The 19592-nt window shown below is 50.4% G+C and overlaps 1 protein-coding gene across 1 annotated transcript; it reads right to left on the bottom strand.

Moving 5' to 3' along the window:
• Nucleotides 1–12033: 12033 nt before the first annotated feature.
• Nucleotides 12034–13090, bottom strand: LOC125524138 (protein CHLORORESPIRATORY REDUCTION 42, chloroplastic-like). The gene is made up of 2 exons (XM_048689210.1): nucleotides 12723–13090; nucleotides 12034–12642 (listed from the first exon to the last, which is right to left on the bottom strand). The coding sequence occupies exons 1-2, from the start codon at nucleotides 12983–12985 to the stop codon at nucleotides 12507–12509; spliced, it is 399 nt and encodes a 132-aa protein (XP_048545167.1). The 5' UTR covers nucleotides 12986–13090; the 3' UTR covers nucleotides 12034–12506.
• Between the last annotated feature and the right edge of the window lie 6502 nt (nucleotides 13091–19592).

The raw sequence follows: 19592 nt of genomic DNA, 5'->3' as shown, positions 1-19592 counted from the left end.
GGTGACGTTTGAGCAACCCCAAAGCCATCGTACGATAAGAAGTGACCATGATACTCTCATGGTCTAAGGAGCAATATCATATGTTAACACTCTGTGTTATTACAATTGAATACATACGATATTAATCCAATTCACAACAAACAAGTTTGGGTTGATTCAATATGATCATTTTTCGAACGTCATAATCTCAATGTTGTTTTAGGATCATCGTTACTCTTAACGATATCCTAAGATCCGAAAAATATGATCACCAACAACACTTTAGCTAGCCCTAGAGGCGAGACTAGGAACCTTTTATTTATCGTTTATCATTCGACACGTGCATACGAGTTTTCCCCTGAATAGCATATTCTAGGATCATAGCAGTTATAGCATAGAATATAAAATCTATAATTATGGATCTGAAAATATAATAATATAAATATTATTGCCTCTAGGGCATATTTCCAACAGTCTCCGACTGACACTAGAGTCAATAATCTAGTTGCATGTATTTTAACATATATGGCTGTTTGATGTTCCTCATTCTTTGCTAGTGATAGTCTTCATCACTCGGTTTGATACTCTTCAAACTCTAATGTTATTTGTGTTGGTGATACCTGGTTTTGTGTAATTCTTTTGTTATATTAATGGTAGCACTGTATCGGTGGCGTATCCTATGAATCCGGTCATCTTTGTGAATCCTTTTATCAGCAACCTTGCTATGGGCCGGCCCTGTTCACCTCGACCTGACCCAAGAAGATGGATGGCCTCCAACTACAAAAAGCACACGGGTGCCCACGGAAGAGGCTGCTTGGACGGAAGGCTTCGGCCTGGCGCGGCTTGGCTGGCGATCTCCCTCTCTGTAGCTCGTGTTTCTCCTCCCCTGTCTCCTCCTTTCCTCTGCTTCCTCCTCCTATAATACTTGATCTGTAGCCAAACCATGGTGATCGAGTGAAACTAGTAGTTGGTTCCTAACAATTGGTATTAGAGCTGTTCGATCCTTCAAATTCCTCAAAAATTCCACCAAAATTTTCATCTCCATACTCTGCTTGAAACCTGTTCAACAGAATGCCAGGACACAAATTTGCCTACCCCGAGGGCGTTCTTCACGCCCGTATCAGCGATGTTCATTGAGCGCTCACCGTCGAGTCGATTCTCCAGCTGTTTCTTTGCTTCGGTGATGGACATGTGATCCGTGCGTACGAGCGGGTGGTGGACGGGATGTATGGCATGGAGGCTTCTTGGTATAACAAAATCAGAGCACGTTTAGTTATGTGTTTCTTGGTATAACAAAATCAAAGCATGTACAGGTTTATGAGAAGATAATATATCATAGATTCATAGTGCTCATGCTACTTGCTACACTTGTTATGGCCGGCCGGCTTAAGCCCGCAAGTTATCTTAGTTTTTATTTTCAGATTAGGCAAGTTATCTTAGGCAAGTTATCTTAGGTTGATTCTTCTACAAGTTACCTAGGATATAAATATAGGTTGTAAGACTCTTTTTGAAGGCAAGCAATAAGAAGAATATTATCTCCTATTGCCCGGCTCCCTGAGGAGCCGGAACCCTAGCCGCCAACAGCCCTAGCCGCCGCCCTTCTCCTAGCCGCGACGGCGCCCTGCCGCCGGCGCGCCCGATCCTCGCCACGTCTCCCTCCATCCTTCCCTTACCACCTACGCCCTAGACCTGGTAGAGTACTTGATCCTACCAATTTGGTATCAGGTAACCGGGTTTCGACCATGTCTCCGCCAATTCCACCGCCACCACCACCGCTGCCCGCCAACTCCTCCACCACCGCCGCCTCTGCGCCGGGCGTCACGGCCTCGCTCTCGGCGGGCACCACTGCGTCGCTCTCAGTGCTGGTCCTAACGGCACCCGGCACCACGCCGGGCCAAGGGCAGCCACAGGCCCCCGTCCAACACTCGCCGCCGCCATCACCTCCCCCGCAGCCGCAACAGTTCACGCTGGAGGCCATGGCGGGCGTCCTCAACGACCTCGTCACCGCGGTTCAAGGGATCCTCCTCTACCTGGCAGGTCCGTACGGGCCGCCCCCATCACTCCATCCAGCCATGGCCGCGGGTCAGCAGGCGCTTCCGTGGTACTCGGCACCGGGGGCCATCACCGGACTCCATCCAGCCATGGCCGCGGGTCAGCAGGTGCTTCCGTGGTACTCGGCACCGGGGGCCGTCACCGGAGGCTACCCGGCGCTCCCCGCCCAAGTGGCCGCACCGCCGCCTTGGGCGCAATGGCCGCCGCAGATCGTGCCGGCAGCCCCGCCACTTCTCGCCACCACGGGGCCACAGTGGCCCACCTGGACCGCGCCGGCCGCGCCGTCCTCCGTCGCGCCCTACCTTCCAGCGGCCTCGGAGCAGGGTCCTCCACCGGCCCCGCCCAGCCCTAACCTGGGCACCGGCGCCTCGGAGCAGGGCCAGACCCAGCAGCTTCTTCCGGCGTCACCGCCGGCCCCCACGCCGCAGGCGCCGGTGCAGCTCCACCAGGCGCCGCCACCATCGACAGTACCACCACCCGCGCCTAGGGCTACGGGTCGGCCCCTGCACTAGGTGCAGTTTCCACCGTCACCATCGCCGATCCCCGCTTGGGCGACCGGCTCGTCTTCGGGGCCGGTCTACTCCACGGCGCCGGAACACCCGACGCCCTCCCTGTGGTTTGATCACCCCTCCAGCTCGGTGAACTACACCCCGGCGCTTCCCGACCCAGCATACGCGCCGGCGGCAACTACGTCCGCCCCCGGGCACGGCGGGCCGACACCCCCTCGCTTCGCCAAAGTGGACTTCGCCACCTACGAGGGCACAGAGGACCCCCTCAACAGGCTCAACCAGTGCGAGCAGTTCTTTCGAGGGCAGCGGACGCTCGCTTCGGATCGCACCTGGCTCGCGTCCTATCATCTTCGAGGCGCAGCGCAGACCTGGTACTACGCCCTCGAGCAGGACGAGGGCGGCATGCCACCATGGGAGCGCTTCCGGGAGCTCTGTCTCCTCAGGTTCGGGCCTCCTATCCGCGGGAGCCGACTGGCGGCCCTCGGCCGCTTACCTTTCACATCCACGGTGCAGGACTACGCCGACCGCTTCCAGGCCCTGGCGTGCCACGCGCCGGGCGTCTCCGCCACTCAGCGCGCCGAGTTATTTGTGGGCGGTCTACCAGACCATATCCGCATGGACGTGGAGCTTTGGGGACCCCAGGATCTCCAGTCGGCCATGTATTACGCCCGCGCGTTCGAGTGCCGCGCGGTGGCCATCCAGCAGGAATCACCGTCCCAGACTACTGGGTCGCTACCCGGACTGGATTCCGCGCAGGGTCGGCCTGTGCAGGCTTCTGCGGCACCCCTCGCCGCGACCGCGGGGCGCCCGTTTCGCCGGCTCACCCCAGCTGAGATACTCGAGCGTCGCCGCCAAGGGTTGTGCTTCAACTGCGACGAACCCTACAAGCCCAGCCACGCCTGCCCGCGACTCTTCTACCTGGAGGTGGCAGACTACATTCTGGAGGACGTCGTCGCCACTGACCTGGCCGCCCCAGATGTCGAGAAGGTGTTTGACGCTGGTTGATTACCTCGAAGAGTTCAAGCAAGCGCTTCCCCACCTTGCAGCTCGAGGACGAGCTGTTTGTGCAGGCGGGGAGAAGTGTTATGGCCGGTCGGCTTAGGCCCGCAAGTTATCTTAGTTTTTATTTTCAGATTAGGCAAGTTATCTTAGGCAAGTTATCTTAGGTTGATTCTTCTACAAGTTATTTAGGATATAAATATAGGTTGTAAGACTCTTTTTGAAGGCAAGCAATAAGAAGAATATTATCTCCTATTGCCCGGCTCCCTGAGGAGCCGGAACCCTAGCCGCCAACAGCCCTAGCCGCCGCCCTTCTCCTAGCCGCGACGGCGTCCTGCCGCCGGCGCGCCCGATCCTCGCCACGTCTCCCTCCATCCTTCCCTTACCACCTACGCCCTAGACCTGGTAGAGTACTTGATCCTACCAACACTCCATTGAACTCAACACTCGTCAAAGAAAATACGAGAAAGACAGTTTGACAAAAGACATATTCTCATTCGTTACAAGAGTTCAGTACATCAAAATATTCAAATAACATCTCATAAGGTGTATAAGTTCATGAATTTTTAAGACAACTAAGGGCCATCATGGAACGCCACAATCTTGACCCCTTTTCTTCTTTTTCTGATCCTCCTGATTTGTTTTCTTCCCAATTTTATTCTTTTACATCTTTCCATAGTACGAACATCAGTTGATGGTTGTACATACATGCATCTACAGCACACATAAATATTACTTCCTTTCATGTGTTGCCTGAAGCTCCATGTCTCGTAGTAGTAGGCTTTGGACAACCATATCAGGGAAAGTGAGCTGGGTTTGCTGTCATTGCTAGATGCAGAGGCAAATGCAGACTAGCCTCTTGATTTATGGAAGGAGCGTGAGCAAGTTTCCTCCATTGATGTCGAAGCCATGGTGATCGGTTGTGGCGTACATCGCGCGAGGAGAATTCGTTCGTCTGCCGTGCTGATCGGGACTTGGGACATGGTTTCTGTCGTGTCTGTCACGGGGACGTCCGCCGTGTTGATCGGGAGTTGGGACATGCTTTTTGTTGGAAATATGAGCAATTTACCGTATGATTTAGTCCACAAAAATACTAGATAAAACATGACTATTATAGCTAAGATGAAATAAGTCATGTAATCTAATAGAGAGAAGGCTATGTAGAGCAGATACAAGAAGAAGGAACTGTTGTAGGTATTTGAACAAAAAAGAACATGAACACGTACTGAGCTGCGGCAGTAGCAGTATCAGTAGGGTTGGCGTTGAGGCCGAAATCACTGTTCTGACCTTGTCAACGTTTATAGTCACAAACTTAACTCGACGCGAAAGTATTTCGCGATTTGACCCTTTTAGAAATGCCAGGGTCCGTGGCGTTTCCACCTAACATAAAAACGCCGAGCAAGCTAGCGTTCCCTGCCAACACGGAAACGCCGAGGCAGCTAGCGTTTCTGCCCTGGCCCACAATCAGTCTGAACCCGCTGTTTTCGCTGACGTGGCACGCTTGAAACGCCAAGGTCCTTGGCGTTTCTGAACTGGATTAAGTAACACGCGCGGGCCGCGGGGGCCTAACCCAGCTCACTCGCAGTCGCAGCCCTGGTCGAGCAGTTCTTCCCGGACGAACTGGCGGCCGCCCCCTCCCTCTTCTTCACCAAATCTCCCCCAGATCTGCTATTTTGATCATCAAAACGAGTAGATCGGAGCATCCCCGAGTTGCTTGAGGTATTCTCTTCCCAATCCTCCATTTATTTTCAGTCAAGATTGGCTATTGTAGATGCATTTTTTCAAACATGGTGGAACCCTAAGATGAGTTATTAGTGATTTGTTTGATGAATATTTTGGTTACATTATGTTTAGAAAGAAGGCATATAATCCTTGTGTTTAAGTATCCTTAGTTAACTTGTTTATTATTGGATTTAGAGAGAGACCATTTTTTTGGATTAGGTTGAGCCTATTATTTGTTAATAATTAGTTGTGATAGATTCTTTAGGATAAAATAGGTTGAAAAGAATTGGTGTTGGTAATGTCGTTCGTGATTTGTATCTTTGGGATAATTTGTAGTAGTTCTCACACGATTTTGTATATGATGCAGTCATAATTTTAAGCATATATGATAACAAATCCATTGACCTTATTTTGTAGGATGTTTGAGCCGGATAAATATCCCGGCCTTGATGATTATTATGAGGAGAAGCATCGTGCTGTGCTAGTGGAAAGAGGGGAGGTAATTATGTATCTACATTGTTGATTCTCATATTGTGAGTAGTTTAGAGAAGTATAAAAATTGTGCGTGTGTTATTTGTAGGTTCCTCCAGTACTTCGTTTGAGAGGCCACAGCCCACGTGAGTCCTTGAGGTATGACCGTCGAGCCTTATTTTAGAAGAATGGATCTTCTCCAGTTTGTGCTCAACTTTAAAGGCACACCACCATGGTTGAACTCGACGGCCATTACCGCCCTTACGGACCGTTGGAGGCCGGAGACACACTCTTTTCACCTTGGGACAGACTACGATGCGGATCCGGACTAGAGCTTGGGGCTTCACAGATGGAAGATGCTCCACCGCCAACTCAACCTTCTCAGACTTCTGAAGAAGCGCGCCGAGTTAGCTCAAGAACCATCCGACGTCCTGGATGGCAGAACACTCCATAGGGCTACGTCAACAGGGGGAAGGTGGCTGCAAAAAGAGGCAAGAAGTGAAGTTATGACTAATGCGAACTTGTTAGTTCTATATGTGGTGAACTAGAAATGTAGTTAGTGTTTCAGATGGAGCAAACTTGTTAGTTCTATATGTGATGAACTTGTTATGTTTTATGTCTGATGGACTTGTTAGTTCTATGTTAGCAAGACTTGGTAATTATTATGTAAGCTGGATCATGTTAAGTTCGTTGCCGAAAATATGTCTCATTGCTATACTGTTGCTGTACTTGGCATTATATTGTGAAAACTGTTGTTGTACCTTTGCTACCTGTGATGGAATGGACATGGGCAGCAGGGTTTGCTGTGATCTGCATAACAGGGAAGAAACGCCAAGGACAATGGCGTTTACATGTGGCCGGGAAACGCCGGGGGTGGTTGGCATTTCAGGTGTGAGCGGCAACGTTTCGTGAACATGTCCCAGCCAGCCTCTGTCTTAAAGAAACGCCAAGCCAAGTAGAGTGTTTTGTTGTAGGGTGGAAACGCCAGGGTCATTGGCGTTTCAGGTGTGAGCGGCAACGTTTCGTGAACATGTCCCAGCCAGCCTCTGTCTTAAAGAAACACCAAGCCAAGTAGAGCGTTTCGTTGTAGGGTGGAAACGCCAGGGTCATTGGCGTTTCTGGGGTGAGCGGCAATGTTTCGTGAACATGTCCCAGTCAGCCTCTGTCTTAAAGAAACGCCAAGCCAAGTAGAGCGTTTTGTTGTAGGGTGGAAACGCCAGGGTCATTGGCGTTTCCGGGGTACAGAGAAACGCCCATTGGTTTGGCGTTGCTGTCATAATAGGGTGTCAAAACAAACTCCAAAGCCTTTTGTGGTACACATAGTTCACCACATAACGTAAAGCAGTACACATAGAGGAGTCCAAAGCAATTGTGACATCACATAAAGCAGTATACATAGAGGAGTCCAAAGCAATTGTGACATCACATAGTTCACCACATAAAGGAGTACACATAGAGGAGTCCAAAGCAATTTAGAGTACACATAGTTCACCACATAAAGGAGTCTAGGCAACAAGAAGGTTCAAGATGAAATGCACACGAAGGTCCAAAGCATGGCACGGTTCACATCATTGCTCTATTGTGTAGAACAAGGCCCCTTTCCCTTGTTCTTGTTCCTCTCTTCTTCTTCTTCCTCCTCCCTTTTCCTTATGAGGTGAGCCTCCTTGACCACCCTCTCCATGAATATCTGATTCTCCCTCTCTTTTTTTTCATCTGTAATTTCCCAAAGCTTCAAGGTTCTTTCTTCAAAATCCTTTTGACGCTTTTTCTGAGAGCGACTTGCTTGGCCTTCCATGTCTTTCCGTACTTGACCTTGTATCCGAACTTATCTTCAATCCAACTCATCAACAACTTCACTTTAATGGTTGGATCCTCGGCTATATGTTTCTGGTATTTATAACCAATGAATTCCGAGGTTAGTTGACGGTGTGTCTTCCGTGCTTCTACGTCCGACGGTGTGCATTGGTGAGTGGCTTTGCAACTAGTTATCTTCCACCAACCATCTTTCGTGAGTCTTCCATTGACTTTCCATTTGCATCTTTCTACCTCACATTTTACGATGTATCGCTTGTTGCATTCCGAGTGAACAACTATGAAAGGCCTGTGGTGTTTGACATCATACTCACACAACCACATCCTGAATTCTAGCATGTGCTCGAACATCAAACCTTTCCTCATGTATGACATCGAAATCGCGTCGGGTGTACTACTTGGGAACTATCTAGCCTCAATTGTCTTGCTCATGCCACCGTCGACTATAGCCTTATCTGCAAGGCTAACATCACAAAACAAGGGAACTTTGTGATCCTACCGGTGATTTTTGTGTACCACTCTGCTTCTTTCGCAGTCAAGCCATCCTCGTCCAACTCATTCACCGGGCCTTCATCATCCGAGTCATCCACACAAGCACGCTGATAGATAATGTCAGGATCCATGTCCTGATGCCTTACTTCAGCCTCTACATCACCAACAATGTTGTGGTGCATCTCATACTCTTCGTCGGAGTCATCGCCATCATCTTTCGTCGGTGCACTACCTCCGAACTCATATTGGGGATACTCATTGGCTTCCGCTTCAACTTTATACTCAACAATAGGCGGCACACTACTAACCGGGCTCACATCATCTACTAAGGTTTGGTTCAAGTCAACATGAAAGAGAGGAGCCTTGACCACCTTACTTGCAAAGACTTCGAGTGACTTGACTGCCGAGGATGCAACAACCTCCTTATATGCATCCCAATGCAAATTGGACTTGATAGACATTGTCTTCATTCGACACTTGTGTGCCGACCCAACATCATATCTTCCTACTAATTCAACTTGATCACTTGCATCCACCCACTTTAATCTTATCCGTGTTTCTTCCACAACCTCTTCATAACTAGGAGTCTCAAGAAATATCAACACTTCCTCATACTTGTCAACAATATCCACATTCATGAATGCCTCTTTGTCAACATAATGAATATTCACAATCTTGTCCATCTAAAAAAATGGTAACATAAGTATAAGAAATGTACAATGCTAAATATACCACATTGCTAACAAAACACCTAACCCTAACCCTAAATCTTAACATTAGCCATAACCCTAACCCTAAATCTTAACATTAGCCATAACCCACAATAAGGTATGCTCAACAACATCAAAATGCAACACTATTGGAACAACAATACTCAAAACATCACATTATAGATCCATGCTCAAAACTAGGGTTAGGAACAACAAGAACAAATCAATCCAAATGGACAAATCCAACCAATACAAATTTGTGAGATGAAGGAGGTTACCTCAATGAACGGAAATGACACCGGATCCACGGACCAACCCAATCAATTTGCAAGGATCTGTGAGGGGCTAAGTAAGGGACACAAAGGGGGAAAAGGGCAAGAGCTCGGGATAGGCCAATGGGGGAGAAGAGAGTGAGTGGTGAGTGGTGGGTGAAAGCCCCAAGGCCACCTAAAATATCTGCACCAGAAACGCCACTGACTGTGGCGTTTCCAGAAACGCTAGTTGGGTCGGCGTTTCCAGACTACCACGTCAGCAAACAACACGTCTTCGGCCTGGCAGTGGGCCAGGGCAGAAACGCTAGCTTGCTCGGCGTTTCAGTGTTGACTGGAAACGCCACGGGCCCTGGCGTTTCTAAAAGGGTCAAATCGCGAAATACTTTCACGTCGGGTTCAGTTTGTGACAATAAACGCTGACAAGGTCAGAACAGTGATTTTGGCCTGGCGTTGACGTTGTCACTTATGCCGTGGAAGAGGTCGTCGACCTCGGGGAAGAAGTCGTCGTTGGGGAAGTAGTCGTCGGCGTCTGGGGTGTCCGTGATGAACAGGTCAGTAGTCGCGCAGAGCGTTCCCGAAAACCTTATCATCCTACTCCCGTACAAGACTCAAAGAGATGAGGTTTCGGAGGCCTACTGTCCCGACCCGCGGTGCACGCCGTAAGCCGGGATGGGGAAGGTTGTAGCAGTAGCTCAGTCTCTGGAACTCGGCGGCGTAGGAAGGTGTTGTTCTGTTGTGTCTCTCTGAAGAGGAGCGACCTCTATTTTATAGGCACAGGAGAAGGAGGCGAACAGACAGCGGCGTGAGGTGAAGCAAAAGAGGGAGACAAAAGGAACATGCAGCATCAGCCGACGTCGTGACGAGGCGAGGCGAGGCGGGCAACGGAGGAGGAGCGCGTGTGAATATCTCTCTTGTTCTCATCCTTATACATGTGGAGAAACAACGTCGCTTATAAGAGGTCTGACTCGAGTAGTATGGGACTAAACTTTAGTCCCACCTCTGACCTTGCATGAATGTGCTAAGTAGGCCTCTAGAATTTATTAGGAATTTTGAAAATATTATTGTGCTGGCCCAAAAATGGACTAAATTCCAGCACTTTCCGCCCTGTCCGTCATGGTGATGACCTCCGTGCTGACGAGAACTAGAAGATGCTTTTCAGCGTGTCTGTCGCAGCGGTCGTTGGTAGTTGCAGCCCGTGGCCATCGGTTGGGTGTACTCCCTCCGTTCCGAATTACTTGTCGCAGGTATAGATGTATCTAGATGTATTTTAATTCTTGATACATCTATTTTTGCGACGAGTAATTTAGAACGGAGGAAGTAGGTTGCAACGTGACCTAGGGATTGGGAGAGAAAGGATTTGGGAGTAATCGCTTGGGGACCCTTTTGAAAAATTCACACGAGGCTTGGGCTGGAGACGGGCGTCATTCTGCAAAAAGAATACTGACGCACAAGATTTGAATCTAACGGCTAAGAGCATGTACAATGGTGGCATATGGATATAGATGTCTCATGATAAAAAGTAATTTGAGGTATATGTGTTTATTTTTTCTCTCCAATGCAAGCTACTACTAGTGGGCCTCATCAAAGAATAGAAAGTGACTTTCACTACACATGCATCCCTCCTTTCCACTTCAACTTTTCCAACTTTATGCACCGGATCACATTTTTTCTCTCTAAGAACCCGCCTCCTGAAGAGGATTCCGCTTCCCCATCCGAACCTACTTTTTCTGTTATCCGATCATACATGATATGTGAGGCATCACCCTGGGACTATGCATTGGCCATGCCCTAATGAGGAGTGGATGCAAGGATTCACAAAGATGACTAGATTCAGAGGATACGACGCCATCTTTAGATACACACAAAAAGTTAAAACCAGTCCATATTTCTATTTACTACTTGAGCTATTTGATATGCCCTCATAGAGCAGCAGGGAGGAACCACTCTGCTTTCCCATGTCTATGAGCCATCCAGACCGACCATATGAATTCTGAACATCTAGCTCTTCTTAAGCAGTAGAAGTGGCTTCATTGATGCTTCTATGTTATAAAAAGTAAAAGAAAGATACCACTGAACTATGTTTTGCAAATGTCCTCCTTTTGACTTTCATTAACTTTACAAGAATGTTTCTTGGCCATTATGGTAGATTGATAACATGCTATAAACTCTGAAGATAGAGTATATAATGCTATCTTGCAACTATGTGAGTGATATGGTGCTGTTACCCTCTAACTAAATGCAGGTATTCAGAGAATCAATCCGGCAGGAGTACTGGGAAGTTGTTGAAAGAAGGGTATTTACTGTAACCGGTAATCGCCGTGATGAAGAGGTATAGTTGCAACTTGTTTTTTCTATGGTTAAATTTGTGCTTTGATTTGCCATGTTTTTTTTCTTTTATTGTTTATCTTACAGTGTGCCTCCTTTGTTACTTTGGAACATGCAGACAATTGACGATTTAATTGAGACAGGGCGAGGCGAGCAAATTTTCAAAGATGCGGTTCAACAGCAGGGGAGAGGCCAGGTATGTGAATTATAACTTGGTCATTATTTGGACACTTGTTGGGAAATGCATCAAAATCTCATCAGGATAATCTTCCATCTTCCAGATATTGGATACTGATATTGGATACTGCTGCTGAGATATAGGAGCGGCATGATGCTGTAAGAGATCTTGAGAGGAAGCTTCTGGAGTTGCAACAGGTTACCTTTCATTTGCATAAGCTCTTATGCAATGTTATATTCCCTCCGTCCCATAATATAAGAGCGTTTCAAAAACGCTCAAACGCTCTTATATTATGGGACGGAGGGAGTAGTTCACACCATGCATATGTGAATGGCAGGGCCCCTTAAACTCTTAATGTACCCCATTTCCTGGGTTTTTCCCTGTAGATATTCCTGGGTATGTTAGTATTGGTTGAGTCTCAAGGAGAAATGATCAACCACATAGAGACACATGTAAGGAACTTCTGGAAACTGCTTGTTCTAAATAGACCTAACCGATTTTATAAAGCAAGCTAACGAAATGTTCGCACCATGTTTTTCCAAGGTTTCACATGCTGCCGACAACATACAGCAAGGTGTGGGTGCTCTCCAGAAGGCACCCACCCAAGATCGACCTGACAATGGATGTGCTACGCCATCATCATTCTCCTGATCCTTCTGCTGATATCGGTTTGCACCGTGATCGGGATTAAACAGCCATGGAAGAAGTAACTCTTGAGCACGACCTGACACCCAAGATCTCCACGGCCTAACGATACTATTTTTCTGTGTCTGCAATCTGTATAGTTCTATGACCGATTCACACTCTTCTATGGCTGTACCTATGTTCAACCAGGCAAAGCCCCTATTCGTTTGTGTTTGGCGTGCTCCGACTATTTTATCGGGAAAACCGAAATGGGCATCCTAGTTCCTGAATCCATTCATTGCAGTTTGTGCACCATACTAACATGTAAGAATGTTTTGCTGATTGTTGCTGGATCTGATGCTCATTCATCCTGGGGTTGATCGTCGCCGCCTTCGTCCTCGACGACCTCCAGGGGCTTGAAGTGCTTCCCGTCCAGCAGGTACGTGCCGACGGCGAGCCGCACGGCCCAGACGTCCTTCGGCTTCCGCGCCATTATCCTGCGCAACGCCGCGGGGATGTCAGGCATAAGAGACAACGCACATGCTACTTTCCAGTGCTTGTAGAGTATAGGAGGTACCTCCCGACGTCGCCGGGCTTGACGCGGCCGGCGTTCTGCCGGAGCGACGGCACCGACGCGGCGGTCTTGAGCATGGGCGGTTCCTCGGTGATGACGATCGGCGAGCCGACCTTCAGCTTCGCCTTCGAGGTATCGGGCGCGTCGCGGTTCACGCACCGGACGGCTATGGCGGCCGAGCGTCGTCCGGCCGGAAATGCTGGGAATCGCGGCGGTGGGGCGTGGTAGGATGACGGATAAACGGCGGCAGCCGCTGGCCGTAGCATCCTGCCCTGCTGAACGGGATGAAGATAAGATGCCTTGTGCTTGGAGAAACGCCTCTATGCACTCGGCGGCAGCTGATCCGAGCAGGTGCCCTACTCTAATTGGTCCACGCGGAGTTGTGGTCCGCCACAGCAGCAACAATTGTTCGATACTACAATGCATACACGAGAAATCAGGAGAAAAATCGGCAAGTCGGCTGACAGTTTGATTCCACCTGCTGCCCACAACCTAAATCAATCAGAGCCCTCTATTGAGAGCTTAGAGCATCTACACCTGCAGAGGACAAATATGACTCATCAAACACCCGCGGATGCATCCGGATGCGTCCGCGGGCACTGATCCAACACTTCGTAAATAGTGTCGTTCATATCCGTGTATCTCATATCCGACCTCCTATATTTATCCTAAACCATGCAACATCGATCAAACTATGTAGATCAGCAAACGAACACAGGCAAGCACAATACGTTCAACATCTAAAACTTGAAATTAAATTGAAGAAAAGCGGATCTTCACCACTTCCGGGCCGACCCCTTCCCCTTCCAGTTGCCGGCGCAGCTGTAGCCGTCGACGGCTGGTGGAGGATCGTTCTAGTCGTCAGACGAGGAGCCGTCGTTGTCGGAGGACGAGGAGGAGGAGACGAGGCCCTTGAGGTGTCGGACGGCCCGATCCTGCTAGCGCTAGACCCACGCGAGGAGCTGCTCGTCCTCGTCGGACTCCGCGGGTAACCCGCAGCGGCGGACAAAGCTCTCCGTCGCATCCCTCTCCCTTGTCCGTTGCCTCTTGCGACGGGCGACGCGCGCCTCTGACTCCGGCGTGCGTGTCCAGGCTGGCGGGGCGGGCACAAGCACCCAACGCCGCCCGCGTGGGGGAGCAGCAGGCGGCGGGGCCAAGGGATGGCGTGGGGGACGCGCAGACTGTGCAGCCCGCACGGAGCCAAGCGTAGCCGGGAGGAGCCAGCGCCGACTTCCTCGCTGCGGTGGCAGGGGAGAGGTGTGTCCGATCCGGAACTGCCACCCGTGTCCATCTTGGACCTCTCGAGGGCAATGCGGAGAGCTAGGTCATCATCGAAGTCGGAGGAGGAGCGGCTGCCAGCGCTCGAAATGCTCGCCGTAGTCACCGGAGTCGTCGGAGTGGATCGAATCGACGTGGCGGGCATGTCCGGGCGCCCCCATATCTACCCCATATTTGGGCTGGATATGAGGGGCGCTGGACAGCCGGGCGTTTGAGTGTCATTTGAGGCACCCGGCCGGGTTAGAAAAACGTGACCGATCAGTGACCGGGCGGGCCGTCCGGGCGTTTGAGACATGTTTGAGGCGCCTGGCTCTAGATGCTCTTAAGGCGGGACTTTCAAACCCCCGCAAGTGTCTGGACCGAGCTGTTTGTATGCAATTTTTCATCCAACGCCATCCCGCATCGATCCGCAGACCAGTCCGGTCGTCTGCTTTCCTGCAAACCAGGGGGCATTGCGGGAATCCTGACGCCGGCCACGTAGGACTCTAACACCCTCGGCCCATCAAAAGCCCCGCCCGAACCCCGTGTCTCTGTCATTTTCTCTTTTTCTACATCTGCTTTCTCTCTCGTCGAGGCCGCCACTCTTCGACCCCCGCCGCTTGCCAAGCCCTTCTCGGAACTTCGTGACCTCGACTGCTACACCTGGCCTCCATGCCACTTGTCTCCCGCCACCGGTCCAGACCTCTCGTTCGTCCGCCACGAAGGTACCATCCGCCCCTACGGGGTCAGCACACCCGACAAGTGTTTGGTGAAATGTCTGTGCTGAAAGAATTTTGTCCCTTCTTTGAAGCAATGGATTCAAACATGGAGTACATACACGAGCACAACTAGTACGCGGACATAAAAAAGAACAAGAAAATTTTAGGGGACAATGTTGGATGACCGGCTAAGCATCACCGTGAAGGAAATATGCCCTGGAGGCAATAATAAAGTTGTTATTTATATTTCCTTGTATCATGATAAATGTTTATTATTCATGCTAGAATTGTATTAACCGGAAACTTGGTACATGTGTGAATACATAGACAAAACAGAGTGTCCCTAGTATACCTCTACTTGACTAGCTCGTTAATCAAAGATGGTTAAGTTTCCTGACCATAGACATGTGTTGTCATTTGATGAACAAGATCACATCATTAGGAGAATCATGTGATGCACAAGACCGTCGGCATTCTGAGAACGGGGGTCCCTAGACTTGCCTGCATGCAGCCCACGGCGTGGCTCCGCGAGCGGGCCCGTACGGCCCATCTTCACCAGCAATGACTCAAGACCCTCGCAAGGGGCCAAGCCTTGCGAGACGGACGACACGAGACCTCCTCAGGAGTGGCCTCACTAGGCTGGGTCGCGAGGGGCGGAGGGATCAAGGCCAGGCAAACCTCGTGAGGGTCCAATGACGTGAGCCATGACGACCAAGGCCAGGCGGGCGCCAGCGCACAGTGTCCTTGTTTCCTCTTTGGTGCTAAGGAAGCAGGCGCAGGCGCGGGGTACCGAGGCGTCAAGTAAAGGTTTCCATATCAGTGCAACGAGACCAAGACCAGAAGGACGGCAAGACGGAGGTCACCGTGGAGCCCAAGACGGCGTCACCACCAGAGCCTTTGACAGGCAAAGACCACTTTTGTCAGGATAAGATGTACTAGTTATCCCCTTACAAATTGGCCGTTGTTGGCTCCCTTCCCGCTCAATATTTGGGGAGAGGACCAGGGCCTCTATAAATAGGACTAGCCACCACCATAGCTAGGGGGATAGATCGATCGGATCGAGAGAGAGAGAGAGAGCAGAGTAACCACAAGTTCGCCTAGCACAAGAACACCTCTCCTCAGGAGGCTGTTCTTCCCCTTGTACTGTTCATCCTCAACCCAAGAGGCAATCCACCACCATCACAATGGAGTAGGGTATTACACCACAACGGTGGCCCGAACCAGTATAAATCTTGTGTCCTTTGTGTTACGAGTTCGTCGAGCTAGCCCGTAAGATCTTAGCAAAGCTAGGACGTGGATCGACAGGGGGAGATCTTCGCGCGCACCCTAGTGTTCGAACCTTGAGGGTTTTGCCGGAACCCGTGATCCGACATTTGGCGCGCCAGGTAGGGGGTGCGCCGGAGTTTTTCTTCCGTCAATCTACGCTCCACCATCGTCACACCCGTTCCCCATGGCGGGTGCCCTTCCGGCTGGATCTACGGGTGCCCACAGCAACGCTCAAGGGCTCCGAACCCTTGCTCCCACCCTGTGGCAGGTGAAGTGTCCACCCAAGTTCAAGCCGGAGGTGCCGCCGTGCTACGACGACGCGGAGGACCCATTGGCTTTCCTGCTGGCGTATGAGGAGGCCGTCCTTAAGGCCGGGGGCGACGACAAGGTCATGACCAACTGGCTTCCCATGGCCCTCACTGGTGCACCGCGCGCCTGGCTGCTCAACCTCCCCGGATCCACGGTGGCGTCCTGGGAGGACTTGCGCGGCCTCTTCGTTGCGCGCTACGCGGCACCAGTGTACCAAGCGGTTGTATCCCTCCTCGACGGCTCACAAGCACCACCCTCATATCGTCACGTCAAGCCGTTCTTTCGCCAGATCAGCGCCGCTTCCAAGCGCCCGGGGGCTCCACTAGGCTGGGCCGGGCCCGAGGCCGACCTCACCTTCAACCCAGGGGATCATTCTGCCTCCACCGTCGGCTTGGGTGCGCTCCCAATGCTTTGCACGCCCACCATCTACCACGTGTCCATCACCAAGACACTCGTCGACGGCGGCGCCGGCCTCAACGTGCTCTCCGTCGAGGCCTTCAGCCTTCTTCGCGCACCGCTCGAGTGGCTCCGCCCCAGCAAGCCTTTCTCAGGGGTTGGTGGAGGCTCCGCCCGCTCCCTGGGGCAGATCCGCCTCCCCGTGACCTTCGGCACGCGCGACAGCTACCGCACCGAGCTCATCGACTTCGACATCGCCCACATCGGCCTCCCGTACAACGCCATCCTCGGGTAACCGGCTCTGGCCCAGTTCATGGCAGAAAACCATCCGGATTACAACCTCATGAAGATGCCAGGGAGCGAGGGTGTCCTCACCATCAGGGGGGATGCCAAGGAAGCCTTGATGACGCTCAAGCTCGCCCTCAAGACCGTCGCAACAACGCAGCCCTCCGACTCGGATGCCTCCAAGGCCAAGGGAGCCGCACCAACCAAGAAGAAGTAGTTTTTCACTCGGGACAAGGCAGAAACCAAGCGAGTGCCAGTCGAGGAGGACGGGACCTCAGGGGCAACCTTTACCATAGGCGCCAACCTCGAGCCTGGTTAGGAGGAGGCGTTGGTGAAGTTCTTACGCGCAAACAAGGAAGTGTTCGCTTGGGAGCCCGATCAGCTGGTGGGGGTCCCAAGAGAGGTGATAGAGCACCACCTAAAGGTGTGCCCCTACGTACGCCCCATGAAGCAAAAGGCGAGGCAGCAGTCCATGGAGAAGCAAGCTTTCATCGTCCAAGAAAACCGCAAGCTGGAGGCTACGGGTGTCATTCGCAAGGTTCGATACCCCGAGTGGCCGGCAAACCCCGTCGTCGTCCCCAAGAAAGGCGGGAAGGAGCGGATCTGCGTCGACTTCACCAACTGAAAGCACAAGTGCTCCCTAGGTGGTTTTGATAATTGATGACAACATATCTCTTGTTGGACTAACATTTCTATCTAGCATGTTTCAGATAAGTTAAACAAAGGAGTGGCATGGACTAAAGGGTGTGGGAACTCCTTCAAGATGCTAAGGACAAAGGATTGGCTAAAGCTTCAAGCTCAAGACTTTTTATTTTACATTTTAGTGATCCAAGATCACATTGAGTCCATAGGAAAAGCCAATACTATCAAGGAGGGATGAGGTGTTGCTTAATGAGCCTCTTGCTTCATGTGCTTAATGATATGCTCCAAAATCCTCAGCTACTTTCCCACTTCCACATATGACCTAAACCCAAAGCCAAACTCGGACCTACCGATTATTCCTATCCGGCGCCACCGAGTTTCACTTGTCATAAGCCACTGCCAAACCCTAGCAATTCAGTTCTACCGATAGGGATCTCGGTCTCACCGAGATGGGATTGCAAACTCTCTGTTTCCCTTTTGTAACTTTTCGGTCTCACCGAAAAAGCGAATCGGTCCCACCGAGATTGCAATGTAAATTCAGTGTTTCCTTTTTGCAACTTTTCAGTTTCACCGAAAGAGCAAATCGGTCCCACCGAGTTTGCCTGACCAACTCTCTGGTTAGCTAATTACCAAAATCGGTCTCACCGAGTTTGTGTAATCGGTCTCACCGAGATTACGTTATGCCCAAACCCTAACCATATCGGTCCTACCGAGTTGCATGTCAGTCCCACCGAAAATCTCTAACGGTCACTAGGTTTACCTTTTCGGTCCGACCGAGTTTGTTGATTCGGTCCCACCGAGATTGGAAAACTGTGTGTAACGGTTGGATTTTGTGTGGAGGCTATATATACCCCTCCACCTCCTCTTCATTCGTGGAGAGAGCCATCAAACTAAGCCTACACTTCCAGCATCCTATTTCTGAGAGAGAAGCACCTACTCATGTGTTGAGACCAAGATATTCCATTCCTACCATATGAATCTTGATCTCTAGCCTTCCTCCCAAGTTGCTTTCCACTCAAATCTTCTTTCCACCAAATCCAAATCCTATGAGAGAGAGTTGAGTGTTGGGGAGACTATCATTTGAAGCACAAGAGCAAGGAGTTCATTACCTACACACCATTTGTTACTTCTTGGAGAGTGGTGTCTCCTAGATTGGCTAGGTGTCACTTGGGAGCCTCCGACAAGATTGTGGAGTTGAACCAAGGAGTTTGTAAGGGCAAGGAGATCGCCTACTTCGTGAAGATCTACCTCTAGTGAGGCAAGTCCTTCGTGGGCGATGGCCATGGTGGGATAGACAAGGTTACTTCTTCGTGGACCCTTTGTGGGTGGTTGCTTCTTCGTGGACCCTTCGTGGGTGGAGCCCTGTGTGACTCGCGCAACCATTACCCTTTGTGGGTGGAGACCTGTGTGGACTCGCGCAACCGTTACCCTTTGTGGGTTGAAGTCTCCATCAACATGGATGTAGGATAGCACCACCTATCCGAACCACGGGAAAAACATCCATGTCTCCAATTGCGTTTGAATTCTCCCAAACCCTTCTCTTTACATTCTTGCAAGTTGCATGCTTTACATTCCGCTGCTCATATACTCTTTGCATGCTTGCTTGATATGTATTGTGTGTGTTGAAATTGTGCCTAAACTCCACTTCAAACCAAAAAGCTTAAAAATTGCAACTTTAGCATTAAGTGTCTAATCACCCCCCTCTAGACACATCTACTTCCAAGATCCTACAAGTGGTATCAGAGCTTTGGTCTCCATTGCCTTGGTTTAATCACCATTGGAGGAAGATGGATGTGTCTACCTTAGGGAGTCTTAGACATAGAGTGCCTATTCTTGATGGAGAGTATTTTCATGAGTGGAAAAATGAGATGCTTGTAATTTTCAATCAATATCATTTGAACAAGTATATTGCTAGCCCTTGTGCACCTCATATTGATCCTTTGCATCCTACCCTGGATGAATATATTGGCATGATTCGCAATCTTAGAACTATTGAGCT

The sequence above is a fragment of the Triticum urartu genome, chromosome 7 (assembly GCF_003073215.2).
Source record: "Triticum urartu cultivar G1812 chromosome 7, Tu2.1, whole genome shotgun sequence".
Lineage (NCBI taxonomy): Eukaryota > Viridiplantae > Streptophyta > Magnoliopsida > Poales > Poaceae > Triticum > Triticum urartu.
This window is presented reverse-complemented; position numbering and strand designations above follow the sequence as displayed.

What these genes read in the sequence shown, in the direction of transcription:
- LOC125524138 (XM_048689210.1), bottom strand. Translation starts at nt 12,985, where the DNA reads ATGCTACGGCCAGCGGCTGCCGCCGTTTATCCGTCATCCTACCACGCC. An exon ending in AAGCCCGGCGACGTCGGGAG is followed by an intron (nt 12,643 to 12,722) that starts GTACCTCCTATA and finishes GGCGTTGCGCAG; the next exon opens with GATAATGGCGCGGAAGCCGA.